General features: G+C 40.0%; 1 protein-coding gene across 1 annotated transcript; it reads right to left on the bottom strand.

Moving 5' to 3' along the window:
• Positions 1-309: 309 nt before the first annotated feature.
• On the bottom strand, positions 310-14,405 carry lck (LCK proto-oncogene, Src family tyrosine kinase). Its single transcript, XM_035168940.1, has 13 exons — positions 14,161-14,405; positions 12,233-12,345; positions 11,618-11,678; positions 10,245-10,335; positions 8,929-9,027; positions 8,697-8,800; positions 7,481-7,630; positions 7,226-7,378; positions 6,142-6,321; positions 3,594-3,670; positions 1,215-1,368; positions 918-1,049; positions 310-799 (listed from the first exon to the last, which is right to left on the bottom strand). Exons 2-13 carry the CDS (start codon positions 12,338-12,340, stop codon positions 579-581), a joined length of 1,530 nt encoding a protein of 509 aa, XP_035024831.1. The 5' UTR covers positions 12,341-12,345; positions 14,161-14,405; the 3' UTR covers positions 310-578.
• Positions 14,406-16,126: the final 1,721 nt, after the last annotated feature.

The following is a 16,126-nucleotide window of genomic DNA, read 5'->3' on the forward strand; positions in this document are numbered from 1 at the left end:
TGTTTTTATTTAATTATATCCATATCATTTATGTAATTTTGGTCCTTTATACCTATCTATCTATCTATCTATCTATCTGTCTGTCTATCTGTCTATCTCTCTGTCTCTCTGTCTATCTGTCTATCTGTCTGTCTGTCTATCTGGTCCCTGTAACAGTTTCAGCAGTTCAATTTATGTATCACTACTTTTTATTACATCCTCTTTGCACGTGACAAAAGCTAAGTCAGCCCCTCCGATAGACTGTGCTGCATTTTAAATTGTGTGAATTCTTCTGATTCTAATCAAACAACAAACAGCATCCATGAAAAGTTGAATTTGAAAACATTTATTAAACTGAAAATGTAAAACACAGCTCCAGCCGTTTGACAGTATATACATAAAAAGGAGCACCAGGAGAGCATCAGCCAGTCCTCACTTTCTTCAAGCCGCATGGTGATCACTCCTCCCCTCCTCAGTCGAGCACTTCAGATAAGTTTGATGCAGAAATAAAGTACCTTTATTCATTAAATCTCAGTTCGTATTCTATCATATAGGTATGTGTCAAACTCGAGCATCCACCCTCAAGGCTGCAGTTGTCTCTATGTCTTTCTGCCCATGCAGGGATCTTCCTGGTACTGCCTCTCTGTGGCAGTGAGGAAATCCTCCAGAACACTCCTCAGGTACTCGAAGGTGGGCCTGTCGTCTGGGGTTTCCCTCCAGCACATGCCCATGACATTATAAAGCCCGTCCGGACAGTTGTCGGGCTTTGGCATCCTGTAGGCCCGCTCCAGGTTCTGGATCACCTCTGGGTTGGACATACCTGCACAACAGGGAGGCATTTGATATAATGTCCATCGAAATTATAATCTAGAGACTAGCTAGACAAGACTGAAAATTATTTCGTGATGGACCAGAAAGAATACAGTAAATGTGTTTACCAGGGTAAGGTATACGTCCATATGTCACTATTTCAGTGAGGAGGATCCCAAAGGACCACACATCTGATTTTATGGAGAAGGTCCCATAGTTAATAGCTTCTGGGGCAGTCCACTTGATGGGAAACTTTGCACCTATGAACACAGGAGAAAAGACACTAGATGGAGCCGCTGCACAGATATCTAACGTATCCTTATTATAACCTTTCAATATAAAGAATAAGAATTTACAGCTTGGACAAAGGTTCCAGGGGTAATAGTGTGATTTAAGTGATCCTTTGTCCTGTGAGTTCTTGTTACCTTCTCTAGCTGTGTACTCATTGTCCTCAATGAGTCTTGCGAGTCCAAAGTCTGCAATCTTACAGATGTGCTCATGGGACACGAGGATGTTGGCAGCTCTCAGGTCTCGATGGATGTAATTTTCCTGCTCAATAAAGGCCATGCCATCTGCCACCTGCAGGGGACAGCACATCATCAGATAAGCCATCAATGTGTGCGTGTCTGTGTGTGTTAAAGCTTGAAAAACATGGCTGTGAGGGACCTGTGTGTTTTAGCGTTGTGTAATGTTGGAAAGTTGAACAGAAATATTTCAAAATCTGGGAGTCTACCATTTCCTCAGGTCACTTTCATTTACCCTTTTTACCTCCGTGCTCTGCCTACATACTCCACCCAGGTACACAGCTGTGCCTACTCCACTTCCTGATACTAAAACCTGTCCTGCCGACTCCCTTAGCTGTTTGTGATTCATTTAAAAACTGCACAAGTCATTTCACAGAGGCTGACCTCACAGGGTGTCGTTTGAATCAGTAAACTTGTATGTCTGGTGTCTAAACCACCCACACCTATCTGGGTTTCTATATCTGTGTTTCAAGGTCCAAATATGAAAGTCTTGGTGTGTAAAAAGTTCAGTCATAAGAATCTATCACATAGGTGTGATTGGTCCTGAGGGTCTTGTCAGAAAGCTGAGATCTATGTGTGTTTTGTGCAAGGTATTTCACAAACTCCCACAGTCGTCATGACTCAGACACCTTGACAAATCTTTACTATGGGTTTCCATTCATTTCATTGTGGCCGGAATCTGTGCAGACACAGTTTCCAATACTGCAGCAGAAGAACGGTTATTAATCACTTGAATTTTTATGGTCCATCACATGACGGTTAAAGTTGCTTGCTTTGAGCTTTCACCACAAATGCTACAGTGCATGTCGGCCGGCTTGAATGCATCTTTCTATCACCACAAAGATCTGCAGGAACTCTATCTCTCTGCTCCAAGCTCCGAGGCGTCACAGAATTTGTCTACTCCGAATGAAAAAACCTTTGTCTTGCTAGCCTCTGTCTTCCTGTGGTTGTGTTTTCCATTCCCACACCTTCAGTCACAGTTCCTTTACTGACATGTAACATTTGAAGAGGTTAACGTTAGTGTGGAACATGATTCTTGATGAACCGTCATAGGCAGTAGACATTAAAGATAGACCTGTTTTGCTCATTTGCTTTGTTGCAAAATTCAGATAAGAAAATTGAAACCACACTTGTGTCTGCTAAAAATGACCCATAGACCCAGCAGTTGGTAAGGTTAACTTAGCATTAAGACTGAAAACACTGGGAAGAAGCTAGTTTGAAAAGTCCACCATACCAACAACTGTAAATACACCAAACTGTGGTTTTACCAGAGTTAAATGGCCAGGAGCGACTTTGTGGAGCCTGGCTGTGTTACAGATATTCATCACTATTACTTTAACTTGCAATCTGCGTTCATCTCAAAACATTTGATATAACCGACAAAATTAAATTTTTTCAGTATGTAAATGGTATGTTCATAACATTAACTCTCACTGGGAGGAGATTCTCAATAGTTGTCACTCTTGGCAGAGTTGTCACAGAGCACCTTATTACCTCCACCAAGGAGATTCTATTTTAGTCTGCCTTTGTTAGTTAGTTAGCAGGATTATGCAGAAATACTAAACCAATTTCCATCATATTTTGTGGAGGGGTTGAGCAAAATTGAACCCTTTAAATTTTCCTGTGGATCCAGGACATGTTTATTTTCACTTTCTTTAACATAGATCGTTTTTTATCTAGGAACATTTCAGGGATAATTCATGGATCTTGATGAAAAATCCCCTGATATTTATGAATGTGTGCAATTTGCTGCAGATCCAAAATAAAAAGCTGGATGCACTGAATTTAAATGAGGTCTAATAATGGGACTGTTGGGCCTTGGTGAAGGTAAACTCTCTACTGAGTGCTACCTACTCTTAGGCAGAGCGGTTGAAAAGCATCTTATTGTATCATGATGAAAGAAAACAAGACAAATTCAGAAAGACTGATTGGAAAATCTACATCACACAAAAGTTAGAACCTTAGTGAATAACTTAAAAATGTAGTATTGTCGAAGACATTGGTGAATTTGTCTTCTATTAGGACTGTTTGGCAATAGCACAGTTTCATTTCTGCCAGAGTGTCCAGACTGACATAAATCATAATACACACATGTGCACACACAGCTGTGTTGCTGTCACAAGATTCGTGTTGAGTGTAAGCTTCATTAAAGCAGAGGCCAGTTTCCTGTCTGTGAGGACCTTGCTGGGAGAATGGAAAGTGAAGAATAACTGAAAGTCTATCTGGTAAATGCAGTGTAGCGAATAGAGAATATTGATAGTAAGAAAAGAGATGTCTTGCCTGAGATGCCATGTCTATCAAAGTGTTCATGGGCAAACTGCTTCCCTCCGTCGTTTTCAGGAAATCCACGAGGCTCCCTGTAAGACATCACATCCAAGCTTTATGTCTTCAGGAGTCATTTAATACTTCCTGAATATAACAAATGCAGGAGCAAGAAGATCAATCAAATCAAAAATTAAAGGTTCAGTTTTATCAACTGGAAAACAATAGTGAAGTCTTGCTTTGTTCGGAAGACTAAAGACATGTCCCCTTGTCAAAAACATCATGATTCCCCACAGACATAAATAGACAGACCAGAATAGCAGCTCAAATCAGGGAACATAACATTGTGAGGAAGTACGCAAAGCATCACTCAAGGCTGATGCATCATCTGTGACAGTGAACTCTGTGTTGAGCTTGATAAGGACAGGACAATACCTCTGCACACCGGCTTACCAAAGGCCAACCAAAGGAAATACTTTTAGATGAATGACTGTGCCAGGAAAGAGGAGGCATAAGTCCGGAAGACTGCTTTTTGAAGTCTGAGAGCAAGAGGAGCACTCTTTGTCAAGGTCACAAAGGGAAGCTGGGACGACACGCCTGTTTTTTTCCATCTTTGTTGTCTCTGATAAAAAAGAAACCGAAAAGATGGGAACTCCGAGCCATCCATTCTCCTGACAACAGAGGCTACGCCTGTGTCCCATCCACACGTGGATGCCAGACAAAGAGGCAGCCTCATGTAGAACCACTGCTGGTGGTTTACAGGCTGCTCACACAAGACCATACAAAGGAACGCCATTCTCTGCAGCTGTAAGGCTGGTGTTGTGTTTGTGACAACGTTTCTCTATGCGTTTCATCATTGTTCCTCCCAGAGAAGAAGAATTAAAAAGACTAATCAGGTTAAAATGAAATAGATAGTATTTAATACATACATTATATATGATACTTAAACTGGAAAAAGAAAATTGTAATCAGTAACACACAAATGAATAAAGTTTGTTTAACTTAAAGTTAATGGCTTAAAGGGCGGCTGTGGCTGAGGGGAAGAGCGGTTGTCCTCCAACCTGAAGGTTGGCAGTTCGATCCCCAGTCTTCCCCATCTGCATGCCGAAGTGTCCTTGGGCAAGATGCTGAACCCCGAATTGCCCCTCATAGAACAAAAAAGTGCTGCTAATAGATGCACTGTATGAATGTGTGTGTGAATGGGTGAATGTAAAACTGTACTGTAAAGTGCTTTGAGTGGTCATCAAGACTAGAAAAGCGCTATATAAATACAAAACCATTTAACAAGTTATAGCAACACAATTGTTGGTGTGTTACCTATTTATGTATTTTCTAAAGTTGGTAATACATTTTCTCAGCAAAGAAATTACAGCAGCATTGTGGCATAATGTAATTGGAGCTGTAATATGGAAAGTCGTCTGCAGACCCTGTTTTTGTACAATTATATTTCTGATTTACTGTAATTCTGCGTGGCCTAAGAAGAAAGAGAAAAAGAGGAGGATCCAGTGGCAAGATCCTGATCAAACTGCCATTGTCATTGTTTAGAATGCTTTATAGTGTTCCAAGACTTGTGTACATGTGTCTGTGCATGTGCCTTAATACAGACTCTGGACAGCGGCCAGCTCTCATCAGGGGTCTCGGTGAACAATAACATGGTGAATCACCCTCTCCATTTTTAACACCCCTAATCTCAGACTGGCCAGGAGAGACTTCCCCTTGGCGAGTAAACACCAGTGAACAGTTTGGAAGGGTCCGGAAAAGAAGTGAGAGTTCATGTTTGCGTTTAAACATTTTAGCACAGAGTAGAGAATACAGGAGGGTCATGAGGAGAAGCTGAAAATAGCCTATCAGAAGCCGGGCCACTTCAGCAGAGCAGCGCGCTTTGAGAGGCAATGCGATCATAACTTGCTGTTGCTCCCTTATTTAGGTTTGATACTGCAGCTGCATTCATGTCCAATCATGGGTGATGATTATACTGTGTAGTTGCAGTAGTGTGCATCTTATCTCACATCGTATATATCAAACTCAGATAAATTGCAAGGCAGCTGTGGTTGTGTGATCAAAAGACAATTAGCTCATTCAACATGAGTCACTGGACTGAAGAATAGGTTGAGAACGAAATGGGACAGCCCAGTTTTTGTTCAAACATGTTCTCTCACCCAGCGTCCGATAACAGATCAACATGTTTGATCCTGAGAGTCTACACCACACACTATTCGTCTTCGCTCCAGGCACAGAACTCACCCTGACGACACTCTCTGGCGTTCAGGAAAACAGGGTTGGATGTTAAGGAAATGGTTTTTCCAGACAGGCTTAGACATATTTCCCTTGCCTAAACTGAATTGAAAGTAAGCTGGTATGATTACAGAGGGATTTCTTTTTAATTTACCTTCAAATGAGGAATCACATCTTGGAAATACCCTGGTGCCAGGTTCCCCCTTGCTTTTGAGGCTTTCAGTGATCTGGAATCCTCTCTTTACATTTGGTATTATCAATAAAATATAACATTCCTGGCTGTAACAGATATTATAGGTACTGGTCTACTGTATAAACATATTTGACGTACCATTCTCCATGTACTCCGTCACAATAAGAATTGGCTCCTGGGTAACCACAGCAAAGAGGCGGACGAGGCGAGGATGTTGCAAGTTCTTCATCATGTTGGCCTCGGCCAAGAAGGCCTCCACCGACATTGTGCCCATCTTCAGCTTTTTAATTGCCACTTCCCTGTCATTATTGTATTCTCCTGTAAGCACACATTCAATTTATACAGCTGTCAGTCTCTGAAGTACACTGTTTAAAACAAGACCACACTTACACCCATGATAGCAGCTCTGCAGGTCCTTCACAAAGAGGTGCTTTGAGATAAATGCTAACACACATATAGATTTTTAGCAGTTATGTTTACTGAACATCACTGACATCACTCTGACTGTATCACTGTATCACTGCAACCCTGTAAACACCATGTTTACACTGAACATCTTACCATTACATGTAGCAATACTGGGAATAAAATCCTATTCAATGTGCTCCATCATTTTTATCGGCAGTGGAAACTATAAAGGATGGTTATCACATATCTTCATGTCAACTACACTCCCATTATTCAAATATGTCCACAGACCAATGTTTGGATGGGAACAGTGAAACAAACACAGTGCCAGGTCTACGTGCAAGACGATCCTGTAAATAGAAAGTGGCTGTGACGAGTTCCATGGTTGGCAATGTTTAGCTAACACAGTGCTAAGAGCTAACACAGTGGTTTGTGTGAGACGTTGACCAGAAAATACCCCTGCAATTGACTAATAAGGGGGTTAACTCAATACTCCACAATAACAATAGGCATTTATGCAAGTATTGTTCAAGAGACAAGGGTCACGGAGAAGGTAGATGAATGTAGTTTGGGTTATGTTACATCATTCCCCTGCTAACCAGCTCAAACAAACAGTAAGGACTTAACTGTGTTACTAAAAAACCTTTCTGGCCCACAATTGATTAAGCAAACAGGCTTCGCACATGAGCTGAATCTGTGCAAAATGATTTGCATGATTGGAAAAATACACAATAATACCTACATATTCTATTCCTCAACCCACCACCAGCTCTTTAGTCTCCCTCCGCCATCTTTCATCATCTCTGATACTCACCCATCCATACTTCTCCAAACTGTCCTGCTCCAAGCCTGCGCAGCAGCTTCAGGGACTCTCTGGGAATCTCCCACTCATCCTGCCACCAAGGCTTCTGCGGTGCCCTCGACTGACAAGGCTTCCCCAGCTTCGTGCACAGTCCATCTGTCTCGCCTGGATGCCAGAGAGAGGAAACGGGGTTAAAATGAATTCAGATGGAGACCCTGCACAGTGTCTCGTAATCTAGTAAGTCATTCCTCAAGAGGCTGTACGCACGGATGTGATGTTGGACAAGCTCCTTCAGCGAGCTAAAGGAGATCTTGGCTGTGATGTAGAAGCCACCGTTGTCCATGTTGCGGATCCTGTAGTGCTTGACTCCTTCACCTGTGTTGTGGTCCAAGTCCCTGATGGATAAGGAGTAAGATCCTACGGCAAAGAAAAGGCACAATCTTCTGTGAACGAGTGTGCAGATTTCACTGATAGATGAAACTATTTTATCATGCAAAGTCATGCAAAATGAAAAAAGGTTGATGGATTTATTATTATTTACTCTTATTATAATTCTTGTTCCCACCTTGATTCGGGAGATAATTATGATCTAAATTTTGGAGTTTTATGTAATGCTTTGGGTGAGTAGATGTAAACAGGAAGTATTGCTATAGAGTCAGTTTACTGTGGGCTACCACATTACATGCTGTAAGCCTTCTTTCTTTACATTTTGGTAAATTAACATTATTTCTATTACGCTAAACCAGCGATGAGCAGTTCCTGTTTGCAGAAAATCTAAAAACGGGTTCTTTAAAAACTTATGGAGAATAGATTGCGTTGCTTTTTCCGCAACTTCTAAGTGGATTCATAGATATTTTCTTATAATGGACATCAGAGATAATGATGTCCTCATGAAGTGCTTGTGGTGACATGATGGTACCCAGGGATCGATGGGACTGGCTCCTAACCCCCAAAACCAAGATTCTAATATTTACCATTTCACTGTTTAAGTTAAGCGTGGTAGAGCCCTAAGAGCTGGGTAAGGACAGACAATTCATAGTGGTCTTTTATGGCACATATATGGAGAGGTCATCATTACTCTGTTAATGCCGCATTTCTAGAATATATGGTGGGATCACATGAATGTAAATGAATGTTCCTACATTTTCATTCCTCACAGTCAAACAGATAAAGTAAGTCTGGAGACAGGAAGGAGTGTTGTGGGAAATCAGTCCGCCCATTTTTGAAACCCTGCCAGTAAAAACAAGACGAGACATATCGAGGAGCATGATCTCACTTGTGTGGTACTTACACCATCATAGTTTATTTAGATTTTTTGTTTGTTTTGTGTTTAAAATGCTACTTTTAGCATCTTTCAGCAAATGTCACAGTGGAAGAACATATTCACATTTCCGGCAGTGAAACCATCTTGCAAAATGGAAAATTAGATTTTGTGTCGATAACGTGTGAGTCAACGCTCTGATGACAAAAACCATCAGCTCACCTTGGATAGTCTCACTCTCTCGTATCAGGAAGGAGCCTTGCGTATTCCCAGGAGCGAGGAGGAGCCTCATGGCTTCGTTTCGAGAAATGCTCTTGAAGAACCACCTGCAGCACAAGCACACACAATATGTGTGACGCTTTTTTTTTTTAGCTAACCACTTCCCTTTCTCCAGGGACACAGCATGCACTATACGAGATGAGAACAGTATCATTTTGTTTCCTGTGTGACGTACGGTTCAGTCTCCACTGTGGTCATAGCAATAAAGTTGTATGGGATGAAGCCCTGCTGGCCTGTTGTGAGTGACTCCGCCAGATACCACTCCGGATCATCCCTGGATGTCAGAGGAGACAGTAATGATACCATGAGTAAGTTACAGGTCTGCGATGCCTCACAGCAGTCTAGACCTTACGGGGGATGAAAAGCTACAAAACCAGAAAGCAGCTTCAAAGAGGTTCTCAGAGGCATATAGCGTTTTATGCAACGTAAATGATCACTGCCTGAAATTAACCGTGTTACACTTTGTTGGCAGCTAAATGTCTTTACGTCCTTACATATCAGCACAAGAGACAGAGGAGACCACTGAGAAATGAGACACCTTCACTGACTTTCATGACTTTTGATCTTTAACCACATTGGGTACAGATGGTTAAACCTTTGGAGTCTATCAGTGGACTGGTTGAATTAGTTAATATATACATTTAAATAATTTTTTTTTTATAGCTACCTCTGTCAGGGCCGTAGCAAGGATTTTGGAAACACAGGTCCTAGTTCCCCTCAGAAAACCCCACTCAGCTATGAAACTGTTGACAAGCCAACTCTGCATCATTTTATCAGTAATGTTTGTTTAATGTTTAAAATTTAGTCTAAAATGTTATGATTAGCCTTACAAGATAAAATTAATGTTGTAAATGTGCAATCAGTGCATTTTTATTACAAAAAAATGTTACTGAGAACACAACCTAAGTATTCTCAGGTATATGTTGGTTTAGACTTAATAACAGTTTGCTGAATGGATGCAGGTCGGATCCCTTAATAAAGGCAAATAAACCTTTTTCAGATACATAAAGCCATCTTTTAATTTCTCCAAAAAATTGAAAGCACTACAGGTCTGTAAGCCTGACATTTACACCTATTTTCTTTGAGTTCAGGTTTCCTGTCCTTGCGATGTTTCCTTTTCAAACTCATGATGTAATCATGTGGTTCATTTGATCTTTTTTCCATTTTAGTTTTTTTTGTGTCAGTATAGAGAGAAAAGAAATGTTGGGTGAAGATGAGCTCGACTGAAATGCTGCAAAGTCTCCTGTCAGACAACAAACCAGGGGCATTGTGAATACACACTGTGCACCTCAGACCAGGCCTCTGTGCTCAGCCAGGTTTCTTTTTGAAGCTGTAAATGATGGTGGTCGCTGGTCAGGATGCACATGACTTATCATACCGCATACAGGGTGTGACACATTTAGAATGTTGTTGAAGGTGACTGAACAGTTGTCTGGAGCTGAAATCTGGTTTCCTGTAGCTTTTCTATATTTTTATATATCGGCAGCTTACTTGTTGATGATCTTGAGTTTGTCTCCCTTCTCAAAGCCCAGGTCGCCATCGTGGTTGGGTTCATAGCTGTATATGGCCTCCACAAGGTTGTCTGCAAAAGCGATGTTGGGTATTAGTTAAGGTGAAATACACCGGGGACTGTTTTAATCAGGAATGTTTCTTATATAAAGTTTTATGTTGTGTTTAAATTCCTATGATATGGACAAATGGCTGCTGTTCTTGCTTCATCCCATGTGCAGTGTTAAATGTGTGATGATTGCCTATTATTAACAATTTGGCATATCTACAGAATCTTAACTCAATTAATACATTTTCCACCAAAGTCAAATTTTTCCAGTTATCTTAATAAAAGATTTTTCCAGACAAAGGCGTTCAGACATTTCTTTTGTTGTTGAGCAGCGAATTGTTTCCTTGAACACTGGAGTCATATTATTTTGTTTCCGAAAGAATTTTGACTTGCAATGATTTGCTTTTTATACTACGTAGCAGAAAAAGAATACTGCAAGTACAGGAAGATGATATGCAGAAAGGGGGGTGTGAAACTCCTGAGGTGATATGCTAGTTAACCCTTTAACAATTTAAAGTGAAAATATAGTTCAATGCATTCCCAAAGGAAATGTGGGTCCTGGTTTTGACCCTGCAGAAATCATAAGACCTCGCGACAAAATAATCCAAACCTAGGATATTGTACTTGAGCCTATCATATACCAACTTAGCATTTTAAACCCACCCATCTAATGTTCATGTAAGTAACAGGGGGACGGGGGAAACGCTGAAATCATAAAAAAAATGTAAACAAATGATGAACTACAGGAAGATTTAATGTCTACTGGTAGGCTACTAAGGAAATAAGAAATTTAAGGAGCTGAGTAGATGTAAAATGAATTTAAACTCAAATTCACATGAAAGTAAAGGAACATTTTCTTTTTAAAATGAGCTTTAGTCATTGTATGAACTGTATTATTTCATTGTGCATTAAATTCATCTTCAAATGATACTTTACACTGAAACAGCTGAAGATATTACACTCAGTATGTATTTGATATTATAAGTCTGTGTTTTACTAATGTTTCTCTGTCTATAGGACAGCTAATGTCTGTCTGTCCAACCAGGTAAAGCGATTCCTCGTCTGTCGCTCATCCATTTCTGTTTACCCATATTAAAGGGTTTTATTGTGAAGTTTCCCTGATACCAATAATAGGTGTTGTATGTTGTTCACATATTGTAAAGTACATCTGTGATTTCGGATCATAGACTATATAATACAAATTTATTTAGTTTGGCTTTTTTCATCATATTACATATTAGTAACAATATCGACAAATGCACCGAACTCAGAGACAGACACAGAAAAACGTACTGTATGTTATTACCTGGTAAAGGTGACATAGGGGGTGAATGTTGTGAATGGCAAGGAATCAGCTGATCTGTGTACTGGCGAAAGGAAAACAAGATCAAACTTGTAGCTTTCCAAAGAGCAATAAAAGATTTAGGTGATAACAACATATATAATAGAATGTTCACATTCACAATAGAAACAAACTAACGCAGATCTCGACCATAAATTATTAGCAGTTAGCTGTTTTTTTTCTTCCAGACAAAATGTCTGGCCCATGCAGGTGGCTTTCTCCTTTATTTCTAATCTAATGAAACATCTAACTCGCAGCGAGGAAACAAACAACATTAGGGGAATAATTTCGCTGCCATTTAATTATACAGGCAGGAGACAACTTCCGTCACAGTTATGTAAGTTATAACAACTTATCTGAGCCGTAACATACAAAAGCAGGTTGTATTTCATAGTTTTAGTGGTTATTTGACATGAATAGTTTCTCCTGTGTTATCATTTATAGCTATCTACCCAAATAACCCAAACCAACTCATGTAGAGCTTGCACAAGCACTCAGTTTGTACTGTGTGCAAACATAAATACATGTGCATACAAATAAAAATAACATGATATGTACACAAACAAAATGTTGACTTACTGGATTGCATGACTGGGGAGGTATGGGACAGTTGCATTGTTCACAGATTTCATCCAAGTTCTCAATCCAGTCAGTGTCTGAATAATCCGAACTGCAGTTACATCCCATCTTTTCTGCAATTTAGAGGTTCAAGTAATGACAGTAATAATATATATAATTACAAATTTTTAAATGAAAAAAAATCTCCAAAATATCTCCAATATTCTAGGTTAACATCGTGTGTGAAAGAAAATGGCAGTTTTACAATTTTACATATTGAATTTTGAATGACAATAAAACAATGTTTCACTTTAATTGTTACGCTTTGATATTTTTAAGTGGAGTTTCCCTAAACTGCTCTTATTGGCTGTGACTGAGGGCATCGCCTCAAAATGGAGGCTCAGTGGTAAATAATGATCTAAACTAAGAAACAAACAACTCTAAGTTTTCATTTTAGATACTATTTTGACTCCGTACTTACGTCAAATACAACCACACCCCACAAATAAATGTGACCACTTGCATTGCTGCAAATCACAGGCCCTTTACATGCTCTAATTCTGATTCAGACTTGAATAATAGGCTCTATAAAACTGTAAAAATACTAATCTTGTGTAATCCAATGTCTTCACGTGCTCTGCTCTATGTTGCGCTGCACAAAATGGCTTTCTCAAGCTCACTTGGCTCCCATTGGAGCCCTCGTGGAACAGGGTCAGTGGGCTAATCGCAGCGGCTAATCGCAGGCTCAGAGCCGTGAGAAAAATCGGAGGAGGCCTGACCCGGTAATAACAACCCACCAACTGTACTGAGAGCTAAAGACATGAACCACAGAGTTATGAAGAAGTCTTTCTTTATTATTATTATTATTATTATTATTATTATTATTATTATTATTATTATTATTATTATTATTATTATTATTATCAGCACTCCTACGCCTGCTGGCCTACACTCAGGGAGTCACATGAACAAAGTCAACATTTTCCACTGAGGGGCTACACGACCTGCAGCTGATGGCCTCAGAATATGTTGACTGTTATTGTTTGTGAAGTATCATGACAATGAAGATGGTTAGTGAGGTCCATAAGACTGATTATTGTCAACCTCAGTATGTATGAATGTATGTATATGTGTGCATTTATTTTTGATTTCTATATATATCTTTATTTATCTTTACATATATCTTTTTATATTGATGGCACCAGGAAGAGACATGGAGAAACAAAAATGTCATATTTCATGCATAGATAACTCGTTGTCTGTTATCAGTGAAGCTTGTGGACTGAGAAATTAATTGATTATGTGATTTTTTTATAGAAAAAATACATTTCATCTTAATTTTCTTGATGTTGCATCAACATCACATGAACAGTTTTGTGCTTTACGTTCAAATTCGCATTTGTACTTTACACCTAATTGACTTTACCCATATTATCTAGCATTAATACACCGTATGTATGAATTTACAAACCTGTATGTCCCTGAAAACTCTCATCTGTTTGAATTATGAACTTAAACGTTAAATTGGACTAGTAAGATACAGGCTTTCATTTATTACAATCAGAAAGCATAATATTTGTATCATGTGGTCCTGTCGTTTTTTGTAATAATGAGTTTTATCAGAAGAGACAATAAAATATGTTAAGTATGTGAATATGTGTTGCTTTTAACTTTTTTTGTTAAACCATCAACGCAAATATAAGCAAAGAATGTCTCTAAGTAACATGTGGCCATTATTTCTGGGTGTGGATGTTATTCCTCTCTACACGACGGTTTTTAAAATACAATGTGTTTCATAGAAAAGTCAACAGATCAAAACAATCTTTCTGATTAATGCCGAATATTTGCTCTAACACATATAATGACAAGGAAATACATTTTTGGCCATCTATTTATTTCTTTATCTGATCTCTAAACTTCTGTAACAGAATCAAAAGTTTGATACTCACCTCTCGAAATATGAGCTGTTTCTTCAAACGTCCAATAAAGTCAGATTTGCTGCCATAGAGATCTTCTTTATTTAATAGTTGTTTATTTGAAGGAGCTTTTTAGCATCGAGTGTATTCCTCACCACAGGAGCCTGGGGTGTGAGGATGTCATCATCAGCTTCTCTTATTCTAACTATCGCACAGCCAGGCACACTGATGTGGTATCTGTACACACACATACGCGAGAACACACTCAAGAGATGTGTGTTTCCTGTCGTTGGAGGGGTTGAGGGTTGCTCTGCAGTCTTCTGACAGGTGCTTACCTTTGCAGCTGTGTGAGCAGAGAAGGAACGTTAGAGGCTCCATGGTGAAAGGGGGTCAGGACAGCACCTTTACTAAAGTGGGAGCCACAACGTTAATGTTCCAATACAGTTAAGAAAGGAGGCGATGGTAGGCTGTACGTTTTTGGGTTTGCTCCTGTCTAGAACATTTGTGAGTCAGTGACCTTCAAGGTGTGGAACACCGTCGACGTGGGCCTGAGGTCGTGGGTCCATGGGGGGTTCCAAAGATCTCATGGTACGGTGGCCCTGAGAGGTCAATACACTGTAACTTACATTACACGTATTTCCATCTCTCAGACTTGTGGTTTGTATTGTCAGTGTGGTCAGTGAAGCATTTAAAAATAGACTTTGGCCTGTTTTTCACTTCCTAAGCAAAAGTGAAAAAAAAAGATTTGTCACAAAAACCATTGACCAAATGTCAATGAGAGGATGACTTATATCGTTGTTTTGACCAAAGCTTCCTGTCTAATGGAGGTCAAACTGTGGCCACATTGGACCCTGAGAGGAGATATCAAATAATAAGCATCGCAGATTGGCTGAGCTGTTGCGTTTTCTACCTCCGAGACGACCCTGAGCTGTGGACCGCATCTCTTTTGTGGTTGAGTGGCTGCTGCTGCTGCTTCTACGGAACATGCACCGGCAGGAAGTCAGTCCTAACAGTACAGGAAGCGCACAGAAATATGTGCTCAGAAGACGACCATAAAAAGTCTCACTTGCAATGAAACCACCCGAGCTCACACGGTATAAACACATGAGGACAGGTGAAGTGGTTTCACTTTTTTGACATCGACAAGAAGGTCTGTTACTGAGCTTTTTATTGAGCTGAGCGACAAGAAAATAAGAAGCAAAGCTGACACACCGAGTTGCATGATGAAATAAAGGTGTGCCAAATACCTACGCCATCTATGGAGCTCAGTTTGTGAGAGACTTTTTGAGCCTTTAAGGGTATTCCTACTTTCCTTCTTAACCACAGGCGTCACAACTTCCAAATGTGGCTGGAAATCACGTTCTGTTACGCAATCAAAATAAGATACGATCGATATGCAGTAAGTTTTCCAGCCCTCCCACATCCTGCTTCACGATGCAGGTGCTGGCCTCTTTTATGTGAGCGAGTGTGCTGCTTTTGCTTATACACTTAAACACAATCTTTACCAACTTCAAACAGTTTCCCAATAATCAGATAGATAAATATGCTTTATTTGCACTCTGATATCAGTTTCTGCTCATATAATGGCATGTGGTATTTGTTGGGAAAGGGTCGAGGGAAACTATCTGCAGGGCAGAGATGAGTGGCACAAGAAACATTAGTCCACACTGTTTATTGTAACAGCATTCACTAAGGATAAAGCATTAAGGTGTCATACCTCTGCCTCTATGCGTTCTCCATATTATACTCATTCCCACTATCACGGTCTAACGTCACACATGAGGTCACCCGTGTCCTGAAGTATGCCATATTATGATCATATCAACAGTCCCACTCGTGCTCTCATTTCGCACAAAGACCACACTCTTGCCAAGGCATATTTGGTTTCTTGTTCGACTAATTATCACTCAACAATGTCTGTGGTTCTGCACATCCCTCCAGGGCCCCATTCATATGTGTGGATATTACACCAGGTCATGAAAGTCTCGTGGAGGGAAAG

The sequence above is a fragment of the Hippoglossus stenolepis genome, chromosome 10 (assembly GCF_022539355.2).
Source record: "Hippoglossus stenolepis isolate QCI-W04-F060 chromosome 10, HSTE1.2, whole genome shotgun sequence".
Taxonomy (NCBI): Eukaryota; Metazoa; Chordata; class Actinopteri; order Pleuronectiformes; family Pleuronectidae; genus Hippoglossus; species Hippoglossus stenolepis.

Bases quoted from the DNA above. Each gene is read 5' to 3' on its own strand.
- lck (XM_035168940.1), bottom strand. From the start codon at position 12,340: ATGGGATGTAACTGCAGTTCGGATTATTCAGACACTGACTGGATTGAG. The intron at 7,379-7,480 runs GTGCGTACAGCC...TCTGGCATCCAG, and splicing joins GCTTGTCCAACATCACATCC to GCGAGACAGATGGACTGTGC. The intron at 1,369-3,593 runs GCAAGACATCTC...TGTCCCCTGCAG, and splicing joins TGATAGACATGGCATCTCAG to GTGGCAGATGGCATGGCCTT.